Here is a 16201-nt window from a genome sequence, read left to right on the forward strand (position 1 = left end):
AAGGAGCTTCAGGTGTCCCTGATATGGGAATTCTTAGGCTTTTCCCTATGTGTATACCTCTGTAATACAAGAATCACTAAAGTTAGAGGTGGAAAATTCTAATTACCTCAGGCCTATCTCTTCCTGAGAGTGTTAATGACTTCCTGCTCCATCCACTGCTCTCTATAATCCAGTACAATTCCATCTCCCACTGCCACAAACAATCTACTTCCACCTCCCTTTGGCTTGCGCTTGCTTGCTTGCTCAGACTCAGGGCCATGAGCAGCCTCCTTTCTTCCTCTCTACTCTAGGGAGGGCTGGAGGAACAGCAGATCCATGGTTCTCATCTCCCTCTGTGCTGGCTCTACAACAACTCTAATAAGAACCCCTCACCTATTTTCAAATATAGGTAGAAAGTGCTTTTAAATACCATTGAATGAATGATTTTGCTTACAATACTACATACAGATGGGGGAAAACACACACACACAAAATAATCTATTTAAATGGTGGCTTATAAGAAATCCAATTTCTTTTCTCAATTATTTTTGTCTTTCAAACTATAAAACTGGAAAGAAATGCAACTTTAAAAGTTATATATGGAAGCTGGGTGCCGGTGGCTCACACCTGTAATCCTAGCTACCCAGGAAGCTGAGATCTGAGGATCTCAGTTCAAAGCCAGGCTGGGCAGGAAAGTCTGTGAAACTCTTATCTCTAATAAACCACCAGAAAACTGGAAGTGGCACTGTGGCTCAAATGGTAGAACACTCGCCTTGAGCTGAAGTGCTGAGGGACAGTGTCCAGGCTCATAGTTTAAGTCCCACAACCAACCAACCACCACCAACAACAAAAATAACAGGAAGCCAGGTGCTGGTGGCTCATGCCTGTAATCCTAGCTACTCAGGAGGCTGAGATGTGTGTGTGTGTGTGTGTGTGTGTGTGTGTGTGTGTGCGTGTGTGTATGTGTGTGTGTGCGCGCGCGTGCCTGTGTGTGTGTGTGTGGCCAGACATGGTTACATAAAAGCCTAGGTAATACAGTGAGACTCTGTATCCAAAACACACACACACACACACACACACACACACACACACACACACACACACACACACACGGGAAAGCCAGGTGCTGGTGGCTCACGCCTGTAATCCTAGCTACTCAGGAGACTGAGATCTGAGGATCACGGTTCAAAGCCAGACCAGGCAGGAAAGTCCATGAGACTTATCTCCAATAAACCACTAGAAAACCGAAATGGTACTGTAGCTCCAGTGGTAGAGCCCTCGCCTTGAGCTGAAGAACGCAGGGATAGCACCCAAGCCCAGAGTTCAAGCCCCATGACAGACAAAATAATAATAATAATAATAAAGAAAGAAAGAAAAAATAAAGGGATGGAGTATAGCTCTGTTGTGAAGCATTTGTTCACCTAGCATGGGTTAAGCCCTGGATCCCATCCTCACAATACAAAATTAATTAATTAAACAAAAGTACATATGGACAGAAAAGGAAGAGTTCATCATGAGGGTATTCTAAATGGCAGATGGTAAATTTTCTGATACCAGTGCCTTTATTTGTTGCTCGTTATTTCCTAAGGTTTCCAAGATAAATACATACTTCTTTGTAGATTTTGTTTCTGCAAAAAATTATCTTTGAATGATTTTAAGGTGCATTGTTATTGAATGAGAGTGGCTAATTCTGCTCAGTTTTTCTGCTAATTCTGCTCAGTTGAATAACTTCAACATTATTGCATTACACATTAAATATATATTTTAGTCACCTATTTTGTGATTATAAATTCATGTTTGCCATTTTTGCCAGTCCTGCAGTTTTAACTCAGGGCCTAGGCACTGCTCCTGAGCTTCTTTTGCTCAAGGCGAGCACTCTACCACTTGAACCACAGTGCCACTTCCAGCTTTTTCTGTTTATGTGGTATTGAGGAATTGAACCCATGCATGCTAGGTAAGCACTCTACCACTAAGAGCCATATTTCTAGGCCCTGTAATTTTTTTTCTTGAGACAAGGTCTTTACTACGTGGTCTAGGATGGTCTGAAACTCTCAATCTTTCCACCACAGCCTCCCAATTGGTGGGATTACAGGCATGTACTGCCACATCTGACTGTTTACAATTTTTCAAGTATTTCTACATCGTGTGTGTGTGTGTGTGTGTGTGTGTGTGTAGCTTGAACTTGTGTGTGTGTGTGTGTGTGTGTGTGTGTGTGTAGCTTGAACTTGGGATCCAGGCCCTGTTTCTGAGGTTTTCGCTCAAGGACAGTACTCTACCACTTTCAGCCACAGTTTTCTGGTGGTTAACTGGAGATTAGAGTCTCACTGCCTTTCCTGTCAGGGTTGGCTTTAAACCAGGATCCTCAGAGCTCAGCCTCCTGAGTAGCTAGGATTACAGGCATGAACCACTGGACCCCTGCTTTTCCTTCACTTTCATCCATACAATATTTCCAAAGAATGCCGGGCGCTGGTGGCTCACGCCTGTAATCCTAGCTACTCAGGAGGCTGAGATCTGAGGATCGCGGTTCAAAGCCAGCCCGGGCAGGAGAGACCATGAGACTCCTATCTCCAATAAACCACCAGAAAACCGGAAGTGGCGCTGTAGCTCAAGTGGTAGAGCGCTCGCCTTGAGCTGAAGAGCTGAGGGACAGCGCCCAGGCCCAGAGTTCAAGCCCCACGACCGACAAAAAAAAAATATTTCCAAAGATCCTTAGTGATATTTAGCATATGATATCTAACAACATCTCCCCACAAAGCTTCCCTCTACCAGGCAAGACAAGAGAGCAGTGGCCATCAAGCTGTGGCAAGCTGGTAACACAAAACTTCACAGCACTTAATTTTCGTTGTTGTTGTTTTGTTCAGTACAGGGGCTGAACTGAGATCCTCATACTCGTACTTGGCTTTTTTTCCTCAAGGCAGTGCTCCACCACTTGAATCACATCTCCCCTTCTGACATTTTGCAGGTTAATTAGAGATAAGAGTCTCAGATATCAAGCTCCTGCGTAGCTAAGATTATAGGTATGAGCCACCAGTGCCCAGCTCACAACAGTGAGACTTTTTTTTTTCCCCAGTGAGGCCTTGTAACAGAGGTAGAATCAAAAGGCAGTGGACAGAGGCCTTTTTTTCCTTTATCCATCAACAGACAGAAAAACTGCATTTCTAGCCAGTATTTACACTTTAATTAAGTCTCCTGGTTGGCCCTTCTCAGATTCACTACTGGAACTTGCTTAACTCCCATTCTTTCCTAGCATTGATGGCTGGTTTAAGAATAAATCACACTGGGCAACCTTCAGAGAGTGGCAGAGAGGGCATGAAGAAGTTATAGGAATGAACTAGCTGCCAAGGCAGGTTTGTAATCTTCCTTCCAGTATGAGGCTGGATTAGAGGAGGGCGTACAAATAAACACAAGCATCCTGCTCAACACATACCAGAGTCAATCTACATGATTCTGGCCTACCTATTGTTTTGTATTAACTATACTCAACAAAAATCTAACAATCTTTTATATATTCCTGGGTTATTTTGTGCTTTATCTTTTTTTTCCCCCCAAAACCTCAATAATTTTTTTTATTGTGAAAATACCATACAGAGGGATTACAATTACATGGGCATTATGCTTTATCTTTTTTCCATCCAAGACCAGGACCATAATTCACTATCTGATGCCTTATGCTCATTGGTAGGTGCCCTACTACTTGAACCATAACTCTAGCCCATTATGCTTTTTGTTTTTTTAAGTCAGAGTCTTTTTGGACCAGACTATTCTTGAACTCATGGTTTTTTGTTGTTGTGGTGTGTGTGTGTGTGTGTGTGTGTGTGTGTGTGAGAGAGAGAGAGAGAGAGAGAGAGTTGTGGAACTTGAACTCTGGGTCTGGGTGCTGTCCCTGAGCTCTTCAGCTCAAGGCAAGAGCTCTACCACTTGAGCCTCAGCACCATTCTAATTTTCTGGTGGTTAATTAGAGATAAGAGTCTCATGGACTTTACAGTCTGAGCTGGCTTTGAACTGTGACCCTCAGATCTTAGCCTCCTAAGTAGCTAGGATTACAGGCATGAACTATTGGCACCCAGCTACTCATACGATTCTTTTGTCTTTACCTCCCTCAAAAAACTGGGACTATAGGCATGTCTCCTCTACAACCAGTTCATTTTTTTTTTTTGGGGGGGGAGGGGGGGGGGATCCGGTCGTGGGCCTGAACTCTGGGCCTGGCCGCTGTCCCTCAGCTCTTCAGCTCAAGGCTAGCGCTCTACCACTTGAGCCACAGCGCCACTTCTGGCTTTTTTGTTTTTTGCTTATGTGGTGCTAAGGAACTGAACCCAGGGCCTCATGCATGCAAGGCAAGCGCTCTACCAATGAGCCACCTTCCCAACCCCAACCAATTCATTTCTTTACTTTGTTTATGGTGCTAGGGATTGAATCCAGGACCTCATGAAAGGCAGGTAAGCACTCTGCCACTGAGTCACACACCCCTACCTATGGCTCAAACTGCTAAGTAAATTACATACTCTAATGAGCATCTATTTTTAACCCTCCAAGTCATTTTCCCAGTATTTTCTTATCTAAGGTAAACCAACTCCTGTCTTCAGTATGTGATCTTGTTTTTTTGTTTTTTATTTTGCCAGTCTCGGGGCTTGAACTCAGAGCCTAGGCACTGTCCCTGAGTTTTGTTTTGTTTTTTTTTGGCTCAAGGCTAGTGCTCTACCATTGAGTCACAGATCCACTTCTAGCTTTTTTTTTTTTTTGGCGGGGGGGGGGGGGGGGGGGGGATGGGAGTTTACAGACAAGAGTCTCACAGTCTTTGTAAACTACCCAGTCTGGCTTTGAACTGTGATCCTCAAATATCAGCCTCCTGAGGAGCTAAGATTACAGGTGAGAGCCACTGGCACTGGTTCATTCCTAACTTTTAAATACATGCTTTTAGTAAAAACAAATGTCAGTGTACTGGTTTTCATGTTTACTAAATATTCCTGGTTCTCTTGGGTCTGTGAATTGGCTTCAACTTCTTGGCCCGTTGTGATCAAGTAAGGCTGTGTGACCCATTTAATAAGAATGGGATTAGAAGTGACTTAAGGTTACTTAGAAGCCAAATATGTCCTGCAGATATTAGGACCACCAGTAGTCTTTCCTCTAGTGTTCCTGATGGTCACTTCAGAATGGCCTAGGTCCCAGAGGATGGGGGTATGGCTCAAGTAGTAAGAGTGCCTGTTGGGGGAGAATGATGGAAGAGGTGACATTTAACATACACTGTACTCATAAACTGGTCTGATGAATTAACTTTTCTGCCTGGGCTGGCATAGAATCTTGATCTTCAGATCTCAGCTTCCTAAGTAGCTAGGATTATAGGTGCCCAGCTTTATTGTCCTTTAGTAGGAAGGTAAGTAGAAAGAGTAAGCAGCAAGTTCTAGGTTAAAACACCAGTAAACCCCCCCCTCCCCCCCAGCCTGCAAAAAAAAAAAGTGATCACTGTAGGGATCATTTATCATGCTAAGTAAAATGGAAAACATGTTTTTAAAAACAATCACAGTCCAGTGTAGGAACTGAGTCATGTGCCCTAGAGTTCACTACAGGCTTGGGAAAATACCACTCCTCAACTGTCAGGAAATTCCTCATTAGAGAGTCAAAGCATACTGTAAGTTAGTTCTCCTTACCACACACACACACACACACACACACACACACACACACACACACACGCACACACGCACACACGCACATACGCACGCACGCACATACTCAGCTCTTAGCAGGAACTCCTGCCACTGCCACCATGGAAATGGCCTGTACTGGGGAAATGAAGATTTGAGAACCTACAACTTCACTTGAAGGACAAGCCAACTGTCCTCTAGATATGACTGTAAAAATGGAGGTGTACATGATAACCATTTCCCTGGTTATGTGACCTTGGTCATTTTGTTTACCTCTCTCATCTGTAAGATGGGAGTATAATGATGAATATCAGATTTGACCACTGTAAGGTCTAAATAAGCTAATAAATATAGCACACTCAGAAGCCATGCCTATGTAGGCAAAATTCTCTACTTTATGACTGTTGTTACAGGCAGACCCACAGGTGGGAAGGATTTCCTTTTAAATTCCCTTTTAACCCCCAAAAGTATTCCATAAAAAAACATGATTTAGGAACAAGTCCAAAGTCTGAATCTAGGTTATATTCTTGGCAAAATTCTCTGGAAAACCAGGCAACTCCTATTTACTGAGCCCCTGCCATGAACAAGGTGCTGTGTCAGCTGATACCAGCTTCCCTGCTCTGAACAACCTGCCTCTGTCCCGAAGCCTGGACCCCAGGGGAGCTGGGCTTCAAACTGGCCTGTTTTTCAAGCCCAAGCTCCTCAGGGGCCAATGGCATGGGCCTCCTTTTATAGGCGCTCAACAACGGGCAACTTAAGATAAAGAGAAATTATGCTGGGTGCCATTGGCTCACATCAGTAATCCTAGCTACTCAGAAGGCTGAGATCTGAGGATTCAGGTTCAAAGCCAGCCCAGGGACTCTAATCTCCAATTAACTACCAAAGGCAGAAGTGAAGCTGTGGCTCAAGTGGTAGACCATTAACCTTGAGCAAAAGAAGCTTAGGGACAATGCCCAGACCCTAACTAAGCTCAAGCTCCAAGGACCAATACAAAGGTAAGTAGGTAGGTAGGTAGGTAGGTAGGTAGGTAGGTAGGTAGGTAGGTAGGTAGGTAGATTGATATATATATACAGACAGACAGACAGACAGAAATTAGCTTATAATGTATATAAATATCACATGGTATAATCTATAAATATGTACATTTACATGCCAATTAAATAAATTATATGATTAAATATTAGGATAAAAAACCCACTGGGTAGCACTGACTGAATTGACTAATTATCTGTTCCAAATCGTCTTGGAAAATTCAATTGCCCTTTCTCCTCAAGTGAGGGAAGTCTGAAATCTGAAACTTGAATGAATTTCCTCCAAATTGTATCAGGGACAGAAATTACAGCTTTGACTTCCCCTAGAAAATACAACACAGCAAGTGGAAAGAACACTAGGACGAGAATCAGGAGATCCGGCTTCAGCCTTTTTTGGCTTTAAGGATGTTTCTGGATTTCCCAGGTCTCCTTTCTTCTATTTGTTCCAGATAAACAGTCATTCAAGACTTTCAGTGGCCTGGGACTTGCATCCTTCCAACCTGGTACTCAGAGCCCACACATCAGTGGCTGTGGGATGAGGCCAACTCTACTACTTCTCAGTATCCAATGGAGCAATTCCTTAATGTCTCCACCTGAAGAAGTAGGGACAACATGCATATGTGGCAGGCTTGTTTCTCAGGGGAAATAAGATGATACAGATGGAGACTCTCCTTAGTGCCTGCCACTTGGGAGAACCTCATCTCTGATTTCTTCCCAGGCCAGCTCCACAGCTCAGAGCAGTGGTTTTTGTCCACAAGGCCTGGCTTACAGCAGTCTTCTGCAGTTAAGTGTAAATCTATTAGTGGACTTCCTCTATATATGTAAATCCTACCTACCCTTACAAGCCCACTTCAAATGCCACTTCCTCCACACAGCCTGCCCAGAATCCTGTCCTGCCAAAGCAAATCTTTGTGAATACCACAGAATGGCTCATACATTCTACTGTCAAACATCTTGTCTTTTCTCTCTTGCTATATTACCTTCCTGATGGCAAGAATTGGGGCTGGGAAGGTGGCTCAGTGGTAGAGTGCTTGCCTTGCATGCATGAGGTCCTGGATCCATTCCTCAGCCCCACATAAGCAGAAAAGGCCAGAAGTGGTACTGTGGCTCTGAGTAAAAGAATGCTAGCCCTGAGTAAAAGAAGCTCAAGGACAGCACCCAGGCTCAGAGTTCAAGCCCCATGACTGACAAAAAAAAAAGAATTATGTGTGTGTGTGAACCCCCAGCAGAAGAGGTCACAGCATTAACTAAGGGCTTTCAAGAACCACAAATTCTCAGATCTACCTCAAACCTGTTTAAACTCTGGTAACCACCAAAGCCTAAGACCACTGGAGTATGAGTTTGCTGAATGACTGGCAGAATGATGTTAATGCACAAGTGAATGGAGGTAGCTATAACAATAACCAGATCTTTACAGACTTAATCACTATGCTGAAAAAACAATATTGAGGGATGGGGGAGTAGTACCTGGGTCTTGCATGTGCTAGGCATATGCACTACCACTTGTGACATGTCTTCAACCATTTTTGTTTTAGTTATTTGTGACAGGCTCTCATATTTTTGCCAAGGGACAATCTTGAACCACAATCCTTCCTATGTTTCCGTTGTAGCTGGCATTACAGGTACATAAGGCCATTCCCAGCTTTGTGGTTGAGATGGGGACTCAGTAGCTTTTTGCCCAGGCTAGTCTTTAACCCAAATTCTCCCCATCTCTGCCTCCTCAGTAGCTAAAACTACAGAAGTATACCACCACAAAACAGGATCTTCAGTTCCCATGTCATGCAGGCACAGTAACTAGTTTATAGTATAGGCGACTGCAATCTTGTTGATTCATGTGTACCTGTGTATCTGTATAAAGTGGGTATGTGTTAGCACACAGGAAAATACAGTGTAGTAATTCCGTGTAAGGATGGCTGAATAAACACTGGATACAAGTAGCTCACATGTATAATCCTTAGCTACACAGGAGGCTTTGAAGCCCATTTTGGGAGGAAAAGTCTGTAAGACTCCATCTACAATGAACTAGCAAAATGCCGGACTGGTGGTATGTCTCAAGTAGCAGAGCACCTAACTGTGGGCAAGTTAGCTGAGCCAGAACTCAGGTCCTTAGTTCAAGCCCTAGTAGTAGCACAAAAGAAAGAGAAAGAGAAAAATAGGGGGCGGGGAGGGAGGGAGGAAAAGGTAAGGAGGGGAAGAGAATGGTACTTTCTCCCTAAAGCCTTTACCATAGGTACTCTGCCAAGCTGGGCACTGGTGGCTCATGCCTGTAATATTAGCTACTCGGGGCTGGGAAGGTGGCTCAGTGGTAGAGTGCTTGCCTTGCATGCATGAGGCCCTGGGTTCGATTCCTCAGTACCACATAAGCAAAAAGAAAAAAGCCGGAAATGGCGCTGTGGCTCAAATGGTAGAGTGCTAGCCTTGGGCTGAAGAGCTGAGGGACAGTGCCCAGGCCCAGAGTTCAGGCCCATGACCGGACCCCCCAAAAAAAAAAAAAATTAGCTACTCAGTAGGCTAAGATCTGAGGATCATGGTTCAAAGTAAGCCAGACTGTGAGAATCCTTTTTTTTTTTTTTTTTTTTGGGGGGGGGGGGGGGAGGGTCCAGTCGTGGGGCCTGAACTCTGGGCCTGGGCGCTGTCCCTCAGCTCTTCAGCTCAAGGCTAGCACTCTAGCGCCTGAGCCACAGCGCCACTTCCTGCTTTTTTCTTTTTGCTTATGTGGTGCTGAGGAATCGACCCCAGGGCCTCATGCATGCAAGGCAAGCGCTCTACCACTGAGCCATCTTCCCAGCCCCTCTGAGAGAATTCTTATCTTCAATTAACCAACAGAAAACTGGAGCTGTGGCCTGAAGTGGTAGAGGGCTAGCTTTGAGCCAAAAGCTCAGGTAAAAGCTCAGGGACAGCGCCCAGGCCCTGAGTTCAAGCTCCAGGACCAGAACAAACAAACAAAAAAAGGACTGCCAAGTATTTCCTAGCTCTAGTTTTTAATCTTCCAAAGGAAGTAGAGTGGGAAACCAACCCTTTTCCATTTCTGGCAAAGTTGAGAGGCAATTACAAGAAACATAGTTCAAAGCAACAACAACAAAAAAAACAACAAGAACAAAAAGGTGTAGTTTTTTGCACTTAGGATACAGAAGCAAGATGATTGAGTGTTTGAGTCCAGGCTTAACTACATAGTAAATTCCAGATTAGCCTGGACTACCTCACCCCCAAAAAAAAATTTTGCTGAGATTTTCATGCATTATTTCAACACATAGTTAACCTTTTACATTCTTCCAGCAGAGGCCATTCTCAGCATCAAGAGGAAAACCAAAGCTTTCAAGAGGAACAGAATATACACTGTCTTCTGATCCAGAAGCCACTGCTGGCCATATGCTGGTAGCTCACACCTATAAATCCTAGCTACTTGGGAAACTGAGATCTGAGGATTGCAGTTTGAAGCCTAATCTAGGCAAACAAATCCAAGAAATTCTTTTCTCCAAATAACTAGTAAAATCCTGGAAAACCTGGAAGTGGAAGTGTGGTTTTTAAGCACCAGCCTTGAGGGAAAATGCAGGTAAGGGCTTGGGGCCGGGAGTTCAAGCCTCATGGCTGGCAAATACAAAGCCATTGCTGGGCACAGTGAGGGGAACACTGTACTTTTAAACATGTGCTTTTTACAGAATCTGGAAAGTACATGCCAACTTTTTCTTTTTCGTTCTTTTTTTTTTTGGGTCCAGTAGTGGGGCCTGAACTCTGAGCCTGGGCGCTGTCCTTCAGCTCTTCAGCTCAAGGCTAGCACTCTACCACTTGAGCCACAGCGCCACTTCCGGCTTTTTTCTTTTTGCTTATGTGGTGCTGAGGAATCAAACCCAGGGCCTCGAGCATGCAAGGCAAGCGCTCTACCACTGAGCCACCTTCCCAGCCCCATGCCGACTTTTTCAATGGGGAGTCCATCTTCCCTGAGCAGATGTTGACCTGTGCTGAACTAACTTCTTTCCCCGACCAACCCCTAAATGTAAATATGGAACTTTTGGGGCTAGGAATATGGCTTAGTGGTATTGAGTGCTTGCCTAGCATGTATGAAACCCTGGGTTTGATTTACTCAGTACCACATAAACAGAAAAAGCCAGAAGTGACACTGTAGCTCAGGTGGTAGAGTGCTAGCCTTGAGCAAAAGAAGCTCAGGGGCAGTGCCCAGGCCCTGAGTTCAAGTCCCAGGAATGGCCAAAAAAAAAAAAAAAAAAAAGGACAGTACTTTCTTGGACTTCAAATTCTTTTTTTTTTTTAAGGGCGGGGGGGGGGGGGGGGGGGGGAGGGGGTCAGTTGTAGGGCTTGAACTCAGTCTGGGTGTTGTCCCTGAGCTCTTTGGCTCAAGGCAAACACTCTACCACTTCCAGTTTTCTGGTGGTTAATTGGAGATAAGAGTCTCACAGACTTTCCTTCATGAGCTGGCTTTGAGCTGCGATCCTCAGATCTCAGCCTCCTGAGTAGTTAGGATTACAGGCATGAACCACTGGTGCCCAATACTTCAAATTCTTAAAATGAAGCACTTGCTTCCCAGATTATCTCCCTGCCATCTGGGTCTTACACACACATACACACACACACACACACACACACACACACACACACACACACAGCGTTGGCTTTGATGACCCAGTACTGGTGGCTTCTACACACACACACACACACACACACACAGCGTTGGCTTTGATGACCCAGACACACACACACACACACACACACACACACACACACACACACACACACACACACACACACACACACACACAGCGTTGGCTTTGATGACCCAGTACTGGTGGCTTCTACACACACACACACACACACACACACACACACACACACACACACACAGAGCGTTGGCTTTGATGACCCAGACACACACACACACACACACACACACATAGCGTTGGCTTTGATGACCCAGTACTGGTGGCTTCTACACACACACACACACACACACACACACACACACACACAGAGCGTTGGCTTTGATGACCCAGACACACACACACACACACACAGCGTTGGCTTTGATGACCCAGTACTGGTGGCTTCTACACACACACACACACACACACACACACACACACACACACACACACACAGCATTGGCTTTGATGACCCAGTACTGGTGGCTTCTATACACACACACACACACACACACACACACACACACACACAGCGTTGGCTTTGATGACCCAGACACACACACACACACACACACACACACACACACAGCGTTGGCTTTGATGACCCAGTACTGGTGGCTTCTACACACACACACACACACACACACACACACACACAGAGCATTGGCTTTGATGACCCAGTACTGGTGGCTTCTGAGTACCCTGCTGACAGTCCAGGAGGCTGGCTCTATCAATCTGAGAAGGGGCCATCAGCAACTGTTCTTTTCTGCAACTGATGCTGCCTGGGTGGGGTCCTGGGAAAATACTCTTCAGCTCTGTGGCTTTCTGGCAGGCCAGCTTTGACTTTTGTTTTAACAAGGGGTGGAAGACAGAACTTGAACCCTGTGGTTTTCTGCATTGTAAAATATTTAAACACAGTCGGTCTACCTGCTTAGCACTTGGTGTTCTTTACTCAGTTTTTCATCCCCACCCTTTGTAAAATATCAACAATTTTGTGCCCTCCTTTGCTGCTGCTTATGTACATGGAAGCCTGAGAGTGACCTCAGGGGCCCCTTCCCTGCACTGGACTGCCCTTTGAAAAGCTGAAGAGCCAGTCCTTAACCCTCAAAAGGGAATAGTTAGGGTGAAGGCCAGGTCCTGTCTGGCAGACCCATCTGCTGGCTATGAGAGACAACTGCATTTCTCAGGAACAGACTTCCCAACAGGACTCTACACAAGAGGCCTAGCTACTTTCCTACCACATCACTGATTGAAGAGGGGTTGGGGAGTGGGGGTACCAGCAGGGGTACTAGTAGCAGTAAGGGTGGAGTTTGGCAATCACCTGGGGGAAAGAGATGTCCCTAAGTACTGCAGTATCAGTCACCTGGGGCCTGTATGACCTAATGACACCCACACATCTGAATTCCAAAAAATTCAGGGTATAATGTGTATTAGGTAAAATCATCCTGGGTCACTCCCTGAAGACTACAATGATGTTATCACTATTGTACAGATGTTTAAAATGCATGTAGTTCTGGCTCCAATCAAACCAGTGGCAAGATGAAGATCATCTCCACATGACATTTAGCTGACAGCATAAAGGTTAGATCTACTGGAGAAGCATCCAGATTGCTTTAGTTTGAAAAATGGGGAAGGAGCAAAAGGGACTGATGCTCAAGATCTCCTGGCTCTTCAGGCAGAGGAAGACTGTGTTCTAAGAGGAACCCTGAGGAAGGGAAGTAGTTAACTCCATGAGGCTCTACAGGAGAATTCCAGAAGCCTGGTTGGTTCTACATTAAAATGGTACTGGGACCATCTAAAGTCCAGCAGCATCCTCACAAAGCAAAGAGACAAGCCTGGGCTTCTGGGCTGGTCCAAGAAAGTGTCCATAATGCTGTCAACTGTTTGGTATATGGAAGAGAGAGCATCAAGGAGAACCATGTGCAGCAGCACCAGCAGCAAGCTGGTGATTATAGCCTTCAAAGACTTAAGACCATATTCCCTGAGGTTAAGCCCAGTGTTCAGACAATATGAGAACCCTCCTCCTCTACAAAGGAATTGTTTCTGGAACACATAACCAGATTCTACTCACCAACACTGTCCCCAAGAGAATCAGAAAAGGCTGGCCAGCCCATGGTTTCCCAAAGAGCAGAGGCAGTAACCGGGACCCTAGGATGCCAGGAAGCCCCTGGGCAAGGACTTACACCAGAGTTCATAGTAGTAGTTGCAGCACTGAGACTGTCCACAGCAGTGTCCTGTGTCACAGATGTAGCTTTGATTGTTGGTACCCACACAGGCTTCCTTATCCTTTAAGAAAAAAAAATTGAGAAGCATTTTATCATATTAAACTATATCATTGAGATAACCACTTTCCTTCTCATTCCCTTCCTCCTGATCTGCCTTTCCACAGCTAAAACTCTTATCAGTAGCTGGGCGCCAGTGGCTCATACCTGTAATCCTAGCTACTAAGGAGGCTGAGATCTGAGGATCGAGGTTCAAAACCAGCTCGGGCAGTAAAGTCTGTGAGACTCTTATCTCTAATAAACAACTAGAAAACCAGAAGTGGTGCTGTGGTAGAGCACTCACCTTGAGCTGAAGAGCACAGGGACAGTGCCCAAGCCCAGAGTTTAAGCACCATGACCAACCCCCCCTCCCCCCAAAAAAATAAAACCTCTATCAGTGATTATTCCATTAAGGACCCAAGATTTAAAACAAAAACCACACACACACACCAGCAGAGCTTAGAGGAGTGAATAGATTTATTAATCAGGGAAGAAGATTCAGCACAAAAAGTCAAGTGGTATAGAGAGAGGGCTCAAAAAGACAAGGAAGGGCTGGGAAGGTGGCTCAGTGGCACTGTGGCTCAAGTGGTAGAGTGCTAGCCTTGAGCTGAAGAGCTGAGGGACAGCATCCAAGCCCAGAGTTCAGGCCCCACAACCGGACCCAAAAAAAAGACAGGGAAGAAGCCGGGCAGCGGTGGCTCACACCTGTAATCCTAGCTACTTAGGAGGCTGAGATCTGAGGATTGCAGTTCAAAGCCAGCCTGGGCAGGAAAGTCTGTAAGATTCTTATCTCCAATTAATCACCAGAACACCAGAAGTGACACTGTGGCTCAAGTGGTAGACAGTCTGCCTTGAGCTGAAGATCTCAGCGACTGCCCAGGCCCAGAGTTCAAGCCCCACAACTGGCAAAAAAAAAAGACAAGGAGGAAAGGGTTGCCTTGCTTTCTTTTGGTGGTGGTGGTAGTGATTGTGGGACTTGAACTCAAGGCCTGAGCTCTTTTGCTCAAGGCTAGCACTCTTACTTTGAGCCACATCTCCACTTCCAGTTTTCTGGTGGTTAATTGAGTTCTCGTGGTTAAGAGTCTGACAGACTTTTCTGTGTGGGCTGGCTTTGAACAATGATCCTCAGATCTCAGCCTCCCCAGTAGCTAGAATTACAGGTGTTAACCACCAGCACCCAGCACCTAGCTTTCTTTACATCCAAGCAGAAACATCTGTATTCCCATGTTCCATGTTAAACTCAAATGGTAGGAAGGTGATGCGTCTCCTGAGTTTAGTACTACATCTTCAATGAAACGGCTTTTCTGTGAAACTTCTGGGAATAATGAATGCAACAGAGACTCTAGGATTAGCATGTTGTCTGTCATTTCACTTCCCTTTCCAAACACATGCTCTTCAAGGTTATTTATTTACAGTGAGATTCAAGTGGCGGGGGGTGGGGGAACCTCCTAAAATTCTTCTTTCTTCAGAAAAGTGGCATCTTGTATGGGGTCACCTTGTCTAATTTTAATTTGCCAGATTTTGTTTTTCAAATGGTCTCCTAAGAATACTGACAGGATCCAGGACTCTTACTGTCCCCTGTCAGGGGCAGCCACATAAAGGGCACTGCTGAGTAACCATCTAGCAGTCTGCCAGCTTCTATTCTTAGCCTGAAGGGAGAGGTGAACATATTCACATATATATTTCACAGTCACGATATGAAATACCTTAACCTCAGCCCATGTGTACTTTGGGGCACAACATACATATGGTGCTACCTGTAAGTCATGCACTACATCTGGCTTTCAACATTCTTTGTACGTCACTAATTAGGCAGGCAGCACTAATAATATTAGCACTGTATGGGGGTAAAAGGGATAAAGCTGAAAAAGACAGTGCTCCCATCTTACAGAAGCTCAGAGTTAAAAGGAAAACCCTGCTCAGCAAAGAAACACAAACCACAGGATTGCACTTTCAACTACTCAGGCTGAACCTCTCCTGGTGTACATCCGGGTAACAGCTGCCAGTGGAAACTGAAGTCACATGGTTAGGCCTCCTTTCTGGGCTTGGCTTTACTAACCCTGTCTTCTTGGCTATGGATATAAACAAAGTGCTCCAGTGACCGTCTTCAGGGCCAGAGGCCAGGCACCTGAAGCTACAGAGAGAAGACAGGACTGGCTTAGTGCAACTTCCTCTCACACACCCTAAGGTTTCCTTGCTCTTTAAAAGCCTTATATCTTTGGAAGTGGAAGAATCACTCACATGATAAGAGTGTCAGCCTTGAGCCAAAAAGCTAAGGGAGACTGTGAGGCTCTGAATTCATGCCCCTGTATTGACACTTTTTTAAAGAGTCTTACCTCCTGAAATAAAGGAGAACTGGAAGAAGAAAACATGGGAAAAGTGAGTGTTTCCCAATATTGCAAATAGAGTTCTTTATCATCACGTTCCCAAGCCCACCCAAGATACCTAGTAGGTGTCTGTCCAGTTGGAGAGCCCCTCAGATGCTGGTGCAGTGAAAAAGAAAAAAATAGAGATATGCCTGCTGCTTTTACTGGAATCCAGAGTCTCTGGCTTCAGAGCAAAACACTCTTTCTATAAGAACATCAAAGTTTCTCCCAAGTTCACCAAGCCCTGCAAATGCTATTCTTCTGGCATTG

At 45.2% G+C, this 16201-nt stretch overlaps 1 protein-coding gene across 2 annotated transcripts in view; it reads right to left on the reverse strand.

Annotated features, from left to right (window-relative positions):
- The window catches only part of Wbp1l (WW domain binding protein 1 like), a 69646-nt gene that overhangs the window by 6802 nt on the left and 46643 nt on the right, over positions 1 to 16201 (reverse strand). The window contains exon 2 of one of the 2 annotated variants that reach the window (XM_042689290.1): positions 13488 to 13590. In XM_042689290.1, the coding sequence (XP_042545224.1) occupies positions 13488 to 13590 (103 nt within the window). Of the gene's footprint in view, positions 1 to 13375; positions 13591 to 16201 lie in introns of those variants that run through there. The other variant, XM_042689291.1, reaches the window with a different exon arrangement.

Source organism: Dipodomys spectabilis, unplaced genomic scaffold (assembly GCF_019054845.1).
Source record: "Dipodomys spectabilis isolate Male_0828 unplaced genomic scaffold, ASM1905484v1 ptg000125l, whole genome shotgun sequence".
Classification (NCBI taxonomy): domain Eukaryota; kingdom Metazoa; phylum Chordata; class Mammalia; order Rodentia; family Heteromyidae; genus Dipodomys; species Dipodomys spectabilis.